The following is a 17,933-nucleotide window of genomic DNA, read 5'->3' as shown; positions in this document are numbered from 1 at the left end:
TCCCTCAACAGTCCTTGAGTCTAGAGCTGGATGAGATCCTTACCTAGGAAGAGACATATAAGGCAATTGAACAACTGAAAAGTGGCAAAGCAGCAGGTATGGATGGAATCGCCCCCAGAGGTCTGGAAGGCTGGCGGCAAAACTCTGCATGCCAAACTGCATGAGTTTTTCATGCTCTGCTGGGACCAAGAAAAGCTGCCTCAGGACCTTCGTGATGCCATCATCATCACCCTGTACAAAAACAAAGGCGAGAAATCAGACTGCTCAAACTACAGGGGAATCACGCTGCTCTCCACTGCAGGCAAAATCTTCGCTAGGATTCTCCTTAATAGACTAATACCTAGTGTTGCCGAAAATGTCCTCCCAGAATCACAGTGTGGCTTTTGTGCAAACAGAGGAACTACTGACATGGTCTTTTCCCTCAGACAGCTCCAAGAAAAGTGCAGATAACAAAACAAAGTACTCTACATCACCTTTGTTGACCTCACCAAAGCCTTCCACACCGTGAGCAGGAAAGGGCTTTGGCAAATACTAGAGTGCCTCGGATCCCCCCCCAAATTCCTCAACATGGTTATCCACCTGCACAAAAACCAACAAGGTTGGGTCAGATACAGCAATGAGCTCTCCGAACCCTTCTCCATTGACAACGGCGTGAAGCAAGGCTGCATCCTCGCACCAACCCTCTTTACTATCTTCTTCAGCATGATGCAGAAACAAGCCATGAAAGACCTCAACAATGAAGACGCTGTTTATATCTGGTACCGCCCGGATGGCAGTCTCTTCAATCTGAGGCGCCTGCAAGCTCACACCAAGATACAAGAGCAACTTGTCCGTGAACTACTCTTTGCAGACGATGCCGCTTTAGTTGCCCATTCAGAGCCAGCTCTCCAGCGCATGACGTCCTGTTTTGCAGAAACTGCCAAAATGTTTGGCCTGGAAGTCAGCCTGAAGAAAACTGAGGTCCTCCATCAGCCAGCTCCCCACCATGACTACCAGCCCCCCCACATCTCCATCGGGCACACAGAACTCAAAATGGTCAACCAGTTTACCTACCTCGGCTGCACCATTTCATCTGATGCAAGGATCAACAATGAGATAGACAACAGACTTGCCAAGGCAAATAGTGCCTTTGGAAGAATTCACAAAAGAATCTGGAAAAACAACCACCTGAAGAAACACACAAAGATCAGAGTGTACAGAGCCGTTGTCATACCCATGCTCCTGTTCGGCTCCGAATCATGGGTCCTCTACCGGCATCACCTACGGCTCCTAGAATGCTTCCATCAGCACTGTCTCTGCTCCATCCTCAACATTCATTGGAGTGACTTCATCACCAACATCGAAGTACTCGAGCTGGCAGAGTCCACAAGCATCGAATCCACGCTGCTAAAGATCCAACTGTGCTGGGTGGGTCATGTCTCCAGAATGGAGGACGATTGTTATATGGCGAGCTCTCCACTGGCCACCGAGACAGAAGTGCACCAAAGAAGAGGTACAAGGACTGCTTAAAGAAATCTCTTGGTGCCTGCCACATTGACCACCGCCAGTGGGCTGATATCACCTCCAACCGTGCACCTTGGCGCCTCACAGTTCGGCGGGCTGCAACCTCCTTTGAAGAAGACCGCAGAGCCCACCTCACTGACAAAAGACAAAGGAGGAAAAACCCAACACCCAACCCCAACCCACCAATTTTCCCTTGCAACCGCTGCAACAGTGCCTGCCTGTCCCGCATCGGACTTGTCAGTCACCAACGAGCCTGCAGCAGACGTGGACATATCCCTCCATAAATCTTCGTCCGCGAAGCCAAGCCAAAGAATGTTTTAATCTTATGTTATTTGAATTTTTAGAGTTGAAGTTAGCGTTGCCATTTGTTTTAACATAATGTCATTCCAATCTGTTTGCTTCACTTTTCCTCTGCAAATTAAGTTCCCTTTCTGTGCAATCTTCAATAATATAGCTTGTCATGTATTTATTCTGGAAGACTTTGTGTTTACAGTTCTGACAGTGAATAATGTCTTGAAACTTTTGCAAGTGCTCTGAGGAAAAATAGCTAAACCTTTAAATGAAAGTTATTCTGACACAAAAGTAGATTTCGCAAACATGATCTGTACTCTGATCCATATACAGATTTTTTTGAGACCAGACTTGTCTACTGTCCTGATTTACACAATTATCTGTGGTAAAGAAAGAACTCCTTTTGGTTTTATTGTAAACATTCTAACATTTTTAAAGAAGTATTTCTAGTTAATTTGGTTATTTTACTGCAGAGTTTTATGAAATTTTGAATTCTTGATTTTCTTGACTTGTCACTATTTTAACCATTCTACATTTTTTATGTTTTATTGCTGCAAAAAATTGGATTTTATGCCGTTGTTCAATAACCCAATCCAAGGTGTATGAGAGTATTAACACAGCTTTTGAAATCCATTTCCACTGAATGACCAATAAAGGATCCTGTTTCTTACAGTTTGTATATTTAAACTTGATTACAATGGTTCTGTGAGGTTATTTTACTCTGATTGGCGTTGCTTGATACATGCATGAAAATGTTTACTCCTCTCTTCCAGGTCCCGATTGCATTGTGGAGGAGATGTGACTGGATGATCATGTTAATCAACTCTACCTAGGAATCTCGTCATGGTGGATGTTAAAAAGTGGCCTGTGTTCAGCTTACTTTCCCCTCAAGAACTCCAGTCAATTTGTCAAGCATGTGTTTTTAGCACTACAGCTACTGAAGCTATCTACGTAACAAAAGATAATGATGTAAGTCATTATTTTTTTAGTATCAATTTTTTTTCCCCCTTTGAAATTAAGACTCTGATATTTTTAAGTAACACTGAATTTTACTTAAAACATTCTTAATGGTAGCAAAAGTAACTGGCTCTCCTTTTGTGTTCTTGCCTTGACTCATTACAGCAATCTCTCTTTCCTCATCAAACCATTTAATCAGTTTGTGGGGGAGATCTAAAGCCTAGTAGCTCTAACCTGGAGGCATAACATTAGAATAGATTTGTTGTTCTAATGTTGAGTCTCATCAGCTGTTTTTCCCCAAATTTTCATACTTGTAGCCACTTTTCAGTATCTTTTACAAATGCTGGAGAATTACAAAAGCACAACTGAATGCATTTAAATTACTCTTCTCCCTAGAAGTCTCCTTTCCACTTAGAGTGCTTGGACCCACTATTCCTCCCTAGTTTTAACTGGTGCAGCCTCATTAAGGAGATTTCCCAGTTCGCATACTGGAAAACCTCAAATTCAGACTCTACACTGCAATTCAAGTTCAGTTAATTATCATCTGCCTGTATTTATACAACCAGATATAATAGTGGTTCTCCAGACCACCACAGCGCGCGCGAGCGCGCGCGCACACACACACACACACACACACACACACACACACACACACACACACACACACACACACACAAAGTAAAAAATAAAGAGCTGCTTACCATGAACTTCCTCCGAGCGACACCCTGATTGGTGGCAGGTAGGAAAGCAGCGCAGGGGAACACCTTCCGTAAACATGGAGACAAAGGCCAGTTTAACAGTCCCTCAGCACTGCAGGATGGATGAATGCGATGCCATGGGCTCCTCACCCATGGCCCCCAGGAATTTCTTCTGCTTTGTATCGTCAACCTTGCCGTGATGCATTGCAGGTGACAGGCATGCATATTTCCCAGGTGCTGGCACTGGCAGAGTGGTTCCAGCTGCATGAGGGATTATGGGTAATGATACTAGTGATGCTAGGCTGTGGGTCACAATATCTCATTTTGGGGGGAGGGGCAATGGCCACAAGTGGGTGGGGGGGTCACAATACCTCATTTTGGGGGGGGGGGAAGTTCCTGCAAATGGCCTCCAGCCCCTCGGCGCTGATCCTGACTTTGATGTTTATGTCCCTGGAAACTTGCTTCTACCCATCTTTCTTATTTGATCTTGAGTAAGAGAAAATGGTAATTGGCATTTGCACAGAATGAAATGATGTTTCAGGGCGGACAGAGAGAAACGTGTTTTGGATTGGTGACCTTCAGAAAAATTCCAGAAGTGAATGATTGTTAGCTGCAGGGAAAGGAAAGAGAAGAAAAGAACAAAATGAGAAATCTGTGTGGTGAGATATTGTAAAGGGACAAAATATGGGTTTCAAAAATCAGAATAGCAAAGAAAATGTTAAGCTTAGAATCCTAAATATTATCCCACATCAATATGCTTCTGTTCTTTTTGTTCATGAGAAACAGGAGCAGGTGTTGGCCATTGTGATAATTCAGTTTATTCCACAGCAATAGCCCAACTTACACCCAATTAAGTAACATCTGATTGCAGATACATCTGAGGTCACCATAAGGGCTTAATAAAAATGTTTAAATTTACACCGGGACCAATGTGGGCAGGCGTTAGTGGAAGTTAATTCACACATCACACATTTGACACGTGGTCTCAAAGGCCGAAACAAAGTGATGTGCTGCCACCTGTGTAATGGTACACAGTATACACCTAATATATATTACAGTACCTATATGTAATAGAAATCTTTAATATATGTATGCATATATACATGTGTATATACAATATAGAGGTTTAGGTAAATATGTGTGTCATACTATCTTGTGTTGAACAGTATATTTCACCTATAATGATCAATTCACACCCAAATAAATTCACATCCCCATTTCCAGAATGTAACTTGGATGCAAGTCGATATATGGCTGTATTGTGTTAATCTAATTTATAGCATTTGTGGGATATTGTAGTAATTCAATTTATACATTTGTATAAAATGGTGTGTGTTGTTGGTGTATATTGTGTGGTTCAGAAAGTAAGAATTTTGGTGCATCTGTGTTTGTGAATATGACAATAAATTTTCATCATCATTTGGCCCTTTGAGCCTGCTTCAGTATTAAATGTGTCTGATTGACCAAAACATCTGTGTCCCATTGCATCACCTTCAATTCTTCCAGTATCCCGAAATTTATCTATATCTGTTTTGAATGACTGAGATTCCACAGCCCTGTGGGATAGAGAATTTCATAGATTACCTTCTGAGTGAAGAATTTTCTACTCATCTCTGTCCCACAATGGGAGGACATCCCAAGTGACAGAATCCAGTTCAGTATTTGATACTGGTGGCTAGTCTGAGGGGATCTGAGCACCAAATTGAAAACACCCAAAATACGTATATCTCTCGTTCCAATGTCAAGGGATATAAAAATAGCCAGAGTGTTAACTGACAAAATAGGCTTGTCCTAAAATGTGTATGTGGTAAAGATTTGTCTTTAACAATAGCCATTTAATACTTTTCCTTGTCTCCTATGTTTGGGAGAGGTCTGGAGGGTTATTGAATGGGTGCAGGTCAGTAGGACTAGTGGAATGATGTTTCGTCACAGACTTGAAGGGCCAAATGGCCTCTTTTCTGTGCTTTAGTTTTCTATGGTTCTTTTTCTATGGCTTCAGATAAGGTCAATTAACACCAATATTTATATATGGTGTTCCCCTACCAATTACAGTCATACCAAATCAAGACGATGACCCATGCTCAATGGCTGGTTTTGATGGATTTGAAGTATGAATGGGTGTTGCATTGTTTAATAGAGTCTCACAGTGAGCAGATCAAAAAGCCTGTTGCAGCTGGATGTACAGCAGACTATTCAGGATCTTCAAGCCATAATAGATGAGCTTTAGTGAAGTGGTTTCGCAGAAGGTGCTGACAGAGAGGAGCTGTGAGACCATCATAAAGATAGAGGATGTAGCCTGAGAGTGTATGAACCCCCTGAGGCCATCCTCCTCAGTGCAAGTTTTCCGTTTTGGATACTGTTGGGGAATGGCCTGAAAAATTGCAGCAGTCATATCTCTAACACCAAGTGTAGTTCTGAGGCTAAGAAAGTAAGAGGGGAGGAAAAGAGAGCAATAGTAGTAGGGGACTCAATAGTCAAAGGGATTGACAGGAGATTCCATGATAAAGATCAAGACTCCTGTGTGGTATTTTACTTCCTGGGTCAGGGATATATCAGATCAAATCCACAGTATTCTTAAAAGGTAGGAGAGCAGCAAGAAGTCACGATATGCATTGGTACCAATGAGATCGGTAAGGAATGGCTTGAGGTCCTGCCGAATGAATCTAGGGGGTTTAGATGAAGATTTAAAAAGTAGGGCTTCCAAGGTGGGAATCTCTGGATTACTATCAGTGCCACGTGCTTTTTTTTAAAAAAAGGTCCAAGGTGAAATTTTATCGGCTTAACTTTATATATTTCACACAATTCTGCTGTCTATTGTGGACTGCATTGCAACAGGCATGAATTGACTTCTTGTTTTTCTGTTGCTAAATGACATAAAGCAGTAGCACCAATGACGTCAATGTTATTGACACCGTTGAAGAAAGTTTCCTGAATTAATTTTGTTTATTTGTATTGAATTACAAGAACACTCTTTGCTTTCTCCTAACAATTATGTCAATCAATACTTTCAGGGTCTGATTTATGATTATTTTGTGAGCTCAAAACCCAACACTCTGCTCAAAACCCAACACTCTGCTCAAAACCCAACACTCTGCTCAAAACCCAACACTCTGCTCAAAACCCAACACTCTGCTCAACTGTCATGTTTCCATTTTAAATAGTTTATTTGAAGTTTTTGACCAATCATGCAATCAATTATCAAATTAAAGAATACGAGTACAAAAGTTGATCCAGTATTTACTCCATGATGGTTACACCCAACCCCCACCCACCCAAGAAAAGACCCCAAAGGAGAAGATAGATATAGAAAAAAAGGGAATGAACAAAAGAAAAGGAAATAGAATGGATCGCTGAAAAGTGCCACATGCTCCACGGATCATAAATTCATATTCTATTTAATTTTCTTTGGAGAAGATCAATGCAGGTCTCAAAGATTAGGAAGAACACAGCTTACAAATTTACACCTGAAAATCATAAATATGGACAGCAAACATAAAAATATGTCGTACTTATTTCTTAAGTTATAGGTAATTTTCTTGAGGGGGAATACAGTTATGTATTTCTGTGTTCCAACGAGCCATACTTAGATGTGAATCCGACTTCCATACAACTGCTATACATTTCCTAGTCACTGCCAATGCAATTTTAACAAATTCTATTTGATGTTTATATAGTTTCAATCTAGGTCTTATCCCTGTAATATTACCCAGTAAGAATAATTCTGGGTTTTGTGGAAATTTAATTCCTGTAAACTGTTCTAAGAAATTTCCAAGATCAACCCAAAAAAAAGGTTTTACTTATAACATAAACCACGTGCTGTTGAAAGTAGGAATAGGAGGATAGAATGCATGAACATGTGGCTGAGCAGTTGGTGCAGTGGGGAGGGTTTCAGATATATAAACTATTAGGATTGTTCTGGAACAGGTAACCTGTAGAAGAGAAATTGGTAACAGCTGAACTGGAGGGGACCAATATTCTGGCGAGGAGATGTGCGGGACTCATTCGGGAAGTTTTCAACTAGATATGGCGAGGGTTTGGATTTCAAAATGGAGAGTAAAGGACTGAAAAGATTGATGATGATGAGGAAGGCAAAGGAAGTACATTGAATCCAAACAGGATGGTGGAGAACATTGAGGTAAGACAGGTAAACTTTGTTGTGTTTACTTTAATGCAAGAAGGTTGAGAGGGAAAGCAGGTGAGCTTGGGGCATGATAGGTTCTGAAAATGGGATATTGTAGCCATAATAGAGATATGGTTGGAGGAGGACCAGGCTGGCAGCTCAATGTTCTAGTGTATGTTTGTTGCAGATGTAATAGGAATAGTCAGAAAAGATGGTTGGGGGGGGGGGGGGTTTGCAATGTTAGTCAAAGAAGATATCACAGTCATCTTTCTTGTGAGCAGTGTGGGTGGAAATTAAAGACTGGAAAGGAGTAGTCACCTTGATGGATATCCATGTAGGCCACCAAACTGTCATCGGGACCTAGGGGATAAAATATGCAGAAAGATTGCTGATGTCTGTAAAAATAACAAAGCCATTACTCTAAGTGATTTCAGCATCCCCACAAAGTTGTTGCCAGGATTAGGGTAGTTGAGTTCTGGTGAGAGACTGGAAAAACTAGGAAAAACTTTGGAGGTTGGAAGGGGTACTTATTAAGGCCTATAAAATCATCGGGGGCATCATTAAAGTGAATAATGAATAGGAGAATCAAGACAAGAGGACATAACTATAAGGTGGGATTTAGAAGGACCATGTGCTTCTTACCTCAGAGGATGGTGGGCATATGGAAAGAACTGCCAGACAATGTGTTAGAGCCAGGTATATTAGCTTCCTTTAAGAAACCTTGGATTAATAGCATAGATTGGAGGGGTAGGGGGCTAATGCAGGAATCATGGAACTAAAGCAGGAGGACAGGTTGTTAGACATGGACAAGCTAGATCTGTGGGGCTGTTTCTGTGCAATATGACTTTATGTTCTGAAGAGAAAATGATAATTGATCATTGCTTGGAGGTTACATGTAAATAAGTTTTTTTTTGAGGATTCATTCTCAGAGAGATCACAATGTGATGGAATTTCTCATACAAATTGAGGGTGCAATAGTTCAATCTAAAACTAATGTGTTATGCTTCAACAAGGGATGAGGAAGTAGACTAGTGTAGACTGAAAACGGGCTATATGGCTGGATAGTTGAGGAAAAATGGAAGATTTTACAATGTTCAACAAAATTATATTCCAATTAAAAGCAAGGACAGTAAGGGATAAGAGTGCCAGCCTTGAATAACCAAGGAAATAAAGGAAGGCATCAAACTAAAAATTCGTATATAGAAAGTCGCCAAAAGTAATGGAGAATTGAAAGATTGGGAACTCTTTCAAGTGCAACAAAGAACCACTAAGCAACCAATAAGGAAATGGAGGATTGATGACAAAGGTAAACTAGTACAAAATACAAGATATTTTATAAATAATTTTAACATCTGTTAGGTGAGACGGAAATTAAGAGAGATAGCCTCAAGATTTGGGGCAGTAGATAGAACAGAACTGAGGAGGAATTGTTTTTTCCAGAGAGCAGTGAATTTATGGAACTCTCTGCTCTGGAAACAGTGCAGGGAGTTTCATTAAATATATTTAAGACAGATTTTCACAGTTAGAGAATTGATTGTTATGGGGAATAGGCTGATAGATGGATCTGAGTCCACAGCCAGATTAACTGTGAACTTATTGAATGGGTGAGCAAGCTTGAATGCCCTGATGGCCTACTCATAGAACATTGAAGAATATAAAACACTATAGCACAGTGCAGGCCCTTTGGTCCTCGATGTTGTGCAACCCATGTATCCCTAGTACTAAACCCACCCTTCCCTGAAACCCTTTATTTTTGCTTCATCCACGTGTCTGTCTAAGTCTCTTGCATACCTCAAATGCAGTGGTTCCCAACCTTTTTCTTTCCACTCCATTCCACTTTAAGTATTCCCTATGCCATAGGTGTTCTGTGATTAGTAATGGATTGCTTAAGGTGTTATGTGGGTGGAAAGAAAAAGTTTGAAAACCACTGTTTTAATCGTACCTAGTTGACTTGTTATGTACATGGTTTCATATCTCCAAAGGAAATGGGGAAATTACTATTTTTCTCAAACAAAATATTTCAATAACAATTGGGTCTCGACCAGCAAATCTCAACCTTCCCTTCCCACTCACATACGTGGCTGAAGAGTTGGTGCAGGGGTGAGGGGTTCAGATTTGTGGATCATTGGGATCTCTTCTGGGGAAGGTCTGACCTGTACGAAAAGGATGGGCTGCACCTGAACTGGAGGGGAACCAATAACCTGGTGGGAAGGTTTGCTAGAACTGTTGGAGAGGGTTTAAACTAGTTTGGCAGGTGGGTGGGAATCAGAATGTGAGTGCAGAGATTAAGGTAGAAGAAAAAAAGCATGATGCTATGTGTTTTTAAGTTGGTGATGAAGGACAGACAGGGAACAAAACATAAATGCAGCCAATTAGGTGGGGGTTGAAATGTGTCTATTTCAATGCTAGGAGTATTAGGAATAAAGGGGATGAATTTAGAGCAGTGATTCTCAACCTTTTTCTTTTCACTCACATACCACTTTAAGTAATCCCTATGCCATTGGTGCTCTATGATTAGGGTAGGAACAGGAAGTTGCCACAACTTCTAGCATGTGGTAGCAATCCTGAGATTACTACCCTTGAGGTCCTGTTCTTTAACTTACCTAATCTCCAATATTCCCTCTTCAGGATCTCATCCCTACTCCCATCCATGTCATTGGTCCACACGTGCTCCTATTTCTTATTCAAGTATTCCCCAACTTACCATCTTTGCGACATGGCCATCTGTACGTATGACCGAAAAAATATAAAAATTAGGCTTTTACAGTGAAAGTCGGGGCCTATCTATGGAAAATAATGCCTCTTGTGAGAGGTTGGCGGGGTAGCCTACCACCTGCGAGAGGTGGGCTTGGTGGCCGCCATGTTGTATTTGATGAACAATAACATGGATAAAGTGCATTTCTGACTTGCATCCATTTCGAGATACAACCAGTAGGTCAGAATGGAACATGGACCTCAATTGAGGAGAACCTATAACTAATAATCCCAAACAAATTGCATCAAAGTAACAATGTAATCACATTTCATAAAATTCAGGCTGAATTAAGTAAGAACAACTACTAAAAACTTGGGGGGGGGTGGGAGAGAGAGGAAACTAGTTCTGTCATTCATAGGAATTAATGTATGTATGCATTGTTGGTTTTTTAATTCAAAAATGTTTTAGGATCTCATTTATCTTTAGGGGTGTTCATGGGTTGGATGCTCATAACCTGGAGAGGATATGTAACCAAGTGGTCTTCCAATAGTGGCCAATACAGTATTTCATTTGTCTTCCTAATCATTACTATATCAGTCAGTATGTTTCTTTTGTGACTTATGTACAAGGAAGCCCAAATTCCTTTGAGTATCAAAGCCTTCTAGTATCTCACCATTTAAAAAGTACTCAGCATTTATGTTTTTCTACCAGTGTGGATAACCTTTGTTTTTCACATTTACTCCAGTTGTCATGTCGCATGCCACCAATACAGTTTATCCATTATTGACTTGAAATCTCACGACCCATATTTCCACAACGTCATGAAGTTTAATAATCTTGTGTTTGGGTCTCTCACAAATTAAAGTTCAGATTTATTATCATTTTCAACTCTGATTCTTTTTCCTGTGGGTGAGGCAGAATCGACACTTGTTGGTAGTGCCAAAATACTATCCTCCAGAAGATGCGTGAACAAATAAAGAAATGTAAAGAGAGGGGAAAAAAATCAATGAAGTGCAAAAGTAAGAGTTCTTAAATGAGTCTCTGGCTGAGGAGTCTGATGGTGGAGGGGTAGCAACTATTCCTGAACTGGTGGTGCAAGTCTTGTGGTATCTATACCTCTTTCCTGATTGTAGCAGCGAGAAAGAGCGTGTGAAGGGTGGTGTAGATCCTTGATGATTGCTGCTGCTCTCTGACGGCAGCATTTTCTGTTAATGTTCTGGGTGGTGGGGAGGATTTTGCTTGTGATGTCCTGGTCTGTGTCCACTACCTTTTGCAGAGCTTTCTGTTCAGGACTATTGGTGTCCCCATATTAGTCCGTGATATAACCGGCCAGCACAATTTCCACCTCGCATCTGTAGAAATTTGCCACGGTTTCCGGTGTTATACCAAACCTTCGTAAACTTCTGAGGATGTAGAGGAGCTGTTGTGCTTTCTTCACGATGCCATTAGTGTGTTGGGTTCAGGAAATATCCTCTGGAATAGTGACTCCTATTTGCTCACCCTCTCCACCTCTGATTCCCCAATGATCACTGGATCATACCCCTCTGGGTTTCCCTTCCTGAAATCAATAATCGGCTCCTTGGTTTTGGTGGCATTGAGTGCAAGGTTGTTGCTAGTGCCCCATTCAGCCAAGTTTTCCGTCTCTCTCATGCTGACTCATCGCCCCTTTAATGATGTCAATTGTGATTGCTGGTTGTCCTAGGGTCCAAGCATTGATCCCTGATATAACCACTAGTCACTGCCTGCCAGTTTAAGATAGTGTTATTTTTAACCTTTGTATTCTATTTATTGATCAACTGTCAATTTATATTAATCTATTATTGCTTAATCCATTTGCTCGAAGCTTGTTTGCCAATATTCTATGTGGCACATCATCAAAAACCAACTATAAATTTGAATACACCAAATCGATTGGTTCACCTTTATCTACTCAATCAGAAACTATAGGATTAGTCAATTGATTTCTCTTTTATAAATCTATGTTGACTCTGTTAATCATATTATTTTCTAATTGTCTTGATATTATAATTCTTTATTATGGATTCCAGCTTCTTCCCCACTATATGATGCCCTCCATAATATTTGGACAAAGATTTTTTTTCCTTTATTTTCCCCTTTGTTCCACAGTTTATAATTTATAATCAAATAATTTACATGTGATTAAAATGTACATTCCAGATTTTAATAAGGATATTTGTGTACATTTTGGTTTGACCATGTAGAAATTACAGCACTTTTTATACAGAGTCCCTCATTTCAGATCCCACAATATTTGGGACATAGCAATGTTATGTAAATTAAAGTAGTCAATGTTTAGTATCTTGTTGCATATCCCTGGCATGAAATGAGCACTTGAAATGTGTAATTCATCGACATCACCAGGTGCTGAGCATCTTCTCTAGTGATGCTCTGCCAGGCCTCTGCTGTCATCTTAAGCTCCTGCTTATTTCGGGGGCTTGTCCCCTTAAAATTTATCTTCAGCACATGGAAGGCATGCTCAATGAGATTTAGATTGGATGACTGACATGACCATTCAAGAATTTTCCAGTTTTTAGCTTTGAAAAACTTCTTTGTTGCTTTAATGTTTGGTGTAGGATGAAATGCCATCCAGTGAGTTTGGAGGCATTTGTTTGATCTTGAGCAGATAAGAAATGACTATACATTTCCAAATTCATTTTGCTACCACTATCAGCAAAATGAAGGTAAGGGCGCCATTACCTGTGGCAACCATACATGCCCAGGCCAAAACACCCCCACCACCATGTTTCACAGATGAGGTGGTATGCTTTGGATGTTGGGGAGTTCCTTTATGCCTCCACATTTTGCTCTTGCCATCACTCTGATAGAGGTTAATCTTGGTCTCATCTGTCCACAAGTCTTCCAGAATTCTGTAGGTTTTTTTAAATGCTTCTTGGCAAACTATAATCAGGCCATCCTATTTTTTTTGTGGCGAAATAGTGGTTTGCATCTTGCAGTGTAGCTTCTGTATTTCCGTTTGAAGTTTTCTGTGGACATATCTACACCTTCCTCCTGATCTGTCTGACAGGGGTTTGGGGATTTTTCTTCATGATGATAATTCTTCTGTCGTCAGCAGTGGTCGTCTTCCTTGGCCTCCCCGTTCCTTTGACATTACTGAGCTCACCAGTACGCTCTTTCTTGATGATGTTTCAACCTGACGATTTTGGTCATCCTAAATTTGGGTGATGTCTCTGACAGTTTTATTCTTATATTTAAGCCTCATAATTTGACTTACATTGGCACAACTCTAGTTCTCATGTTGAAAATGGCAACTGCTGATTCCAAAGGTGATCAAAGGCCTAGAAGCAAGTGGAGCTCTCTTAAACCTGCACCAATGAAGTAATTTAACATTCCTGAATGATCACAAACACCTGTGACGCCATATGTGCCAAACATAATGGTGACTTGAAATGGGGGAACTATGTATAAAATGTGCTGTAATTTCTATATGGTCAAACTGAAATGTATACAAATAAAATCTGGAATGTGCACTTTAATCGCATGCGAATGTTTGATTACGAATCTTAAACTGAGGAGCACAGGGGCAAATAAAGGAGAAAAATGTGTCTTTGTCCCAAACAAAATGGAGGGCACTGTATGTATGGCAGTAACCCTGAATTTGTTGTCTCTCTTTGTTAAATAGTATGGTCACATTTACTACGCTTCAATCTGCAGAAACCATTCTAGAACGAATAAAAATTTGGAAGTTGGAACATTTCCAGAGCCACTTTTTTCAAAGCTCTGGGATTTACATCAGCAAATACTTGGGACTTATCCTTGCTCCCAATTATAAATTTTCTCAACTGTCTGCAAGGTAGCAAATTTGCATTTCTAGTCTTTTTTTTAATGCAACCAATTATACCTGCTACAGTCTGTTAATTGCGAGTTTACTCTAATATTCTGTCTTTCTTTTCATTATCAGATCATAATCATCCAATTCAAAAATACTCCCAATTATCAGGCTTACTTTTCTGAAACCAACACATCATTGAACCCCTGCTCTCTGCATTCTATTTTGTGCCATATTGCAATTTGTTTGGTTGCATCCCTGCTTCCAAAAGTTTTAATTGTAGTTCTTCGAACAGCCCCACCTACAAAGCTCCTGCCTAAATTATGCATTTATTGTGTCCAAGGAATTTATTCTGTTCCACAATCAATATGAGATTAAAATATTTTGCATATTAAACAACATCTTGAAGATTTCTTGAATTCCAAACATACTATGCATATTTCTTGCACACCGTACTTGTTAAATCTTTGAAGATTTCAATATGATTGATCAAATGTGTCCTTCCTTTTTGGAATCACTATTAACTTTTTGACTATATGCACTTTTTTAATTGAAATCGTTGTATGTATGATATCACATGAGAGTATGTCATTTACATGTATCATCATGTCATATCATCAAGCTGGTTGTCCTGTACCAACATTTAAGATTAACATTAACCATTCTCACATTTAAGAATAGGGCTATAGTTCCAACTGACTTTTTCTAATGAATTTATTATATGTGCAGATGCTGCTATTGGCAGCTGGTTTTCTCTTCACTATATTTGTTTGGTGCCCCAGTTGAGGAAGTTTACCCAGATAAGAAGGTGAAGTGTTCCATAACATGAGTGCTCTATCTTAACAAATACCTTGTACTCTCTCTTTGGTGACTATGCACAACCTTACTCTTCCAGGTATTTGCACTTGGAGTGAATTGTAGTAGCAACTTGGGAATTGGAGACGGTCAGAATATAACAATACCAAAGAAAATTGATGTTTTGTGCGGGAAGAAGATAATATCTCTCAGTTATGGAAGTGGACCACATATTTTACTTGCTACTAAAGGTAAACAAGCTTTTTTGATGGGGGCTTCTTTGGCAAGGCCAGTGTTTAATATCTGCTCCTAACTATTGATTGAGAAAATGTTTGTCAACTATTACCTTAAATTGCTATGACTGCTTCCGTAGTGCTGTTGAATACAGTACTCCAGGATTTTAATCCAGAGATGATTGTAACAAATCAATATAATTTCGAGTAAAAGCACAAAAACAATGTACTTTATGTAGCAAAGATAATGACCAATGCCTTTTTTTGGATGGCCTTCTGACATTTTGTTCACACCTTGATGAAGGGCTCAAGCCCAAAACATTGGTTGTGTGTATGTGCGCGCGCGCATGTACCTACCTGTCTTTGTAAAGTTGCTATTGGAGCTTCAGGTGGATGCTGGTGTTGCTGCATTCACAGTATGCCACTGGTCAAGGTAATGAATGTTTAAGGTTGTGTCTAGAATATTAATGAAATGGGCTGCCTGATCCTTGACGATGTTGAGTCGTAAAGCTGCAGAGCAAGGAAACCGCTCCTTTGGCCCAACCTACACAAGCCTATCAAGTTGCCTATCTGAACCTTTTAACTGCATCTCTCAAAACATTTCCTATCCATGAACCTGTAGTCGTTGTACAAGCTGTCGTCATCCAAGAAACGTGGGAAATAGCAACTTCTTTGTGTACTTGAGAGAGCAGTTAAATGTAAGCCACGTTGCTGTGGCCTGGAGTCGTAGATCGGGTAGAATGGAATTAATTTTGGACCAGATTTTATCAATTGGATCAAATTATTATATTTACATCCTATGGCTTCCAATTCGTACTAATTTATAACAATCAAAAATGTTTAAGCTAGAAGGGGTGATGTGGAGAGGGTAGGAGGCAGAATCTCAGACCTCCCAAGATTTAACGAAAGAAAACTTCCAAAAGAATCACCTGAATAAAATTAGAGAACATGGGAACACATCAAGAATCTAAAAATGATGAAAAAAGGAAAGTTCATGTCAAAAAACAGTAAAGAAGTACTTTTGAAGCTGAAGACCAATGTGGAGGAACCTTGTGGAGAGGAGACTGGCAGGGCGGCATCAAGGTCCCCTGAAAGAATGGCCTCTTCAAGTGAGTAGCCTGCTAAGCAGGAGGACCCAGTCCTTAAAGAAGATGCCATCCCAGGCTGTTGGACAGTGGGAGGAATCCCTGGATCGAGTGGTGGAGGGAGAGAGAGGTATGGTATCTTTCCCCCACCACCCCCGCAGTGTGAGCGTTGGAGCAAGCATCAGTCCCGATGGATGTGAGGATTGCAATCTTGGGGAGTGGAGCGCCACGGAGATGGATGCGGACCAGTGCCTGAAGAGGTTGGGAGATGCCATTACTGGATTCGACCCTTAGGAAAGCTGTGCTTACCTGGGTTTCAGTGGCAGGTCCAGCCCCAGGTTGAGAGGAGTGGCGGGTTGGGAGGACCCAGGCAGTGTTGGGCCTGGCATGAAGACAAGTCTTGGCAGCTGATCCAGCCGCAGGTCAGGTGAGGTGGTTCCAGGCAGCGCGGGTTCCAGCGGAGAGTCCACCGTTGGATCGACTGAAGAGGAGAGCAGCAGCAGCGAATGCGAGGAGATTGGGAATTGTGGTGAGGTCCCAGGCAGCAATGGACCTGGAGAAGGGAGCTACCAAGGAGCCTTAGGGCTCAGGAGGAAAGCTTCAGTGAGGCAAACCACACAGGGAGGCTCAGAGCCCTCCAGCGTGATAGAAAGCACTCAACCTTATGGAATGAAAATTTTCCCTTGCTATGGATAAAAGGGCTGAGGATATGTGGAAAAAGCTAGATAAAGTGCAGGATTAATGGGAAGGTTATGAGGAAAAAGTGGGGGCAATAGAGGACATTATTAATAATATGGGGAGAAAAAAAGAAAGGGACTGGATATGGTGGAAGCTAGATTCCCTTGAAAATTTCAGTAGGAGAAACAACATTAAAATAGTGGGGTTGAGAGAGGGGACCAAGGGACAGAACACCATACGCTTTTTTTCAATCATGCATCTCCAAGGTGCTGGGTGAAGGCTTGATGGGGGAGAGAGTGGAGGTAGAAAGGGCACATAGGTCTGTCCTTCTGAAGGCAGGCCCTGGTAAAATTATTACGATACCAGGACAGGGAAGAAATACTGAGGGCAGCACCAATTAGGACTAAAAAGAAAGGAGACCCTATGGAAATAAGGGGAAACAAGTTATTTTTTTTTACCCCGATATCAGTGTGGCACTCTTAAAAGCGCTGGAGCCAGCAAATAGACAAATCAAACAGAAGGGCCATGAGTGCATGCTGAGGTACCCGGCCACCCTGAAAGTGGTTTTACTGGCAGGGGATGGGGGGAAGGAAATTTATTACAGACCCCGAGAGAGCACAACAAATGAAGGAAGATTTACCCACATTAATGGGTAAAAAGAAGAGCCCAAATCAAAATGAAAACTAATCCACAGAGCTATATGGGCTCGTTGTGAACTGTAGGGTATTTGGGTGTTTAAGTAAAAAGAAGATACGAGAAATGAGGCTAAGACAAATGGAAGTGAACATTACAACTGTAATTTTTTTTGTTTGGGAGCGCAGGAGACTGAGGGAGGAAATGATGGGTGCGAATTGCACAACCTACTGTTGGGGGTGGGCAGTGACAACCAAAGTGAGGTGGTCACTGATCAAGGGGGGGGGGGTATTGCATGGGGCAAAGGTTGCGATGGAAGGGTAATAGGGGACTGAACAAGTGTATGATTGGAAATGGTATTGGTGTTTTTCTTAATTTTCTTTTCGTTAATTACCTTAGGATTTTTTTTAACTTTCATCCTTGTTATTGTCCTTGTC

The 17,933-nt window shown here is 40.9% G+C and overlaps 1 protein-coding gene across 8 annotated transcripts in view; it reads left to right on the top strand.

Moving 5' to 3' along the window:
* LOC138738785 (RCC1 and BTB domain-containing protein 1-like) overlaps positions 1-17,933 on the top strand; it is an 83,740-nt gene that overhangs the window by 20,821 nt on the left and 44,986 nt on the right. For 7 of the 8 annotated variants that reach the window (XR_011341734.1, XM_069889707.1, XM_069889710.1 and 4 more), the window contains exons 2-3: positions 2,568-2,763; positions 14,968-15,118. Coding sequence is in view for 7 of the 8 variants with exons in the window: in XM_069889707.1 (XP_069745808.1) it covers positions 2,638-2,763; positions 14,968-15,118 (277 nt within the window). In the remaining variant the exon portion in view is untranslated. Of the gene's footprint in view, positions 1-2,567; positions 2,764-14,967; positions 15,119-17,933 lie in introns of those variants that run through there. The other variant, XM_069889711.1, reaches the window with a different exon arrangement.

The sequence above is a fragment of the Narcine bancroftii genome, chromosome 7, assembly GCF_036971445.1.
Source record: "Narcine bancroftii isolate sNarBan1 chromosome 7, sNarBan1.hap1, whole genome shotgun sequence".
Taxonomy (NCBI): Eukaryota; Metazoa; Chordata; class Chondrichthyes; order Torpediniformes; family Narcinidae; genus Narcine; species Narcine bancroftii.
The sequence above is the reverse complement of the archived record's forward strand: the minus strand, read 5'-3'. Positions and strand labels throughout refer to the sequence as shown.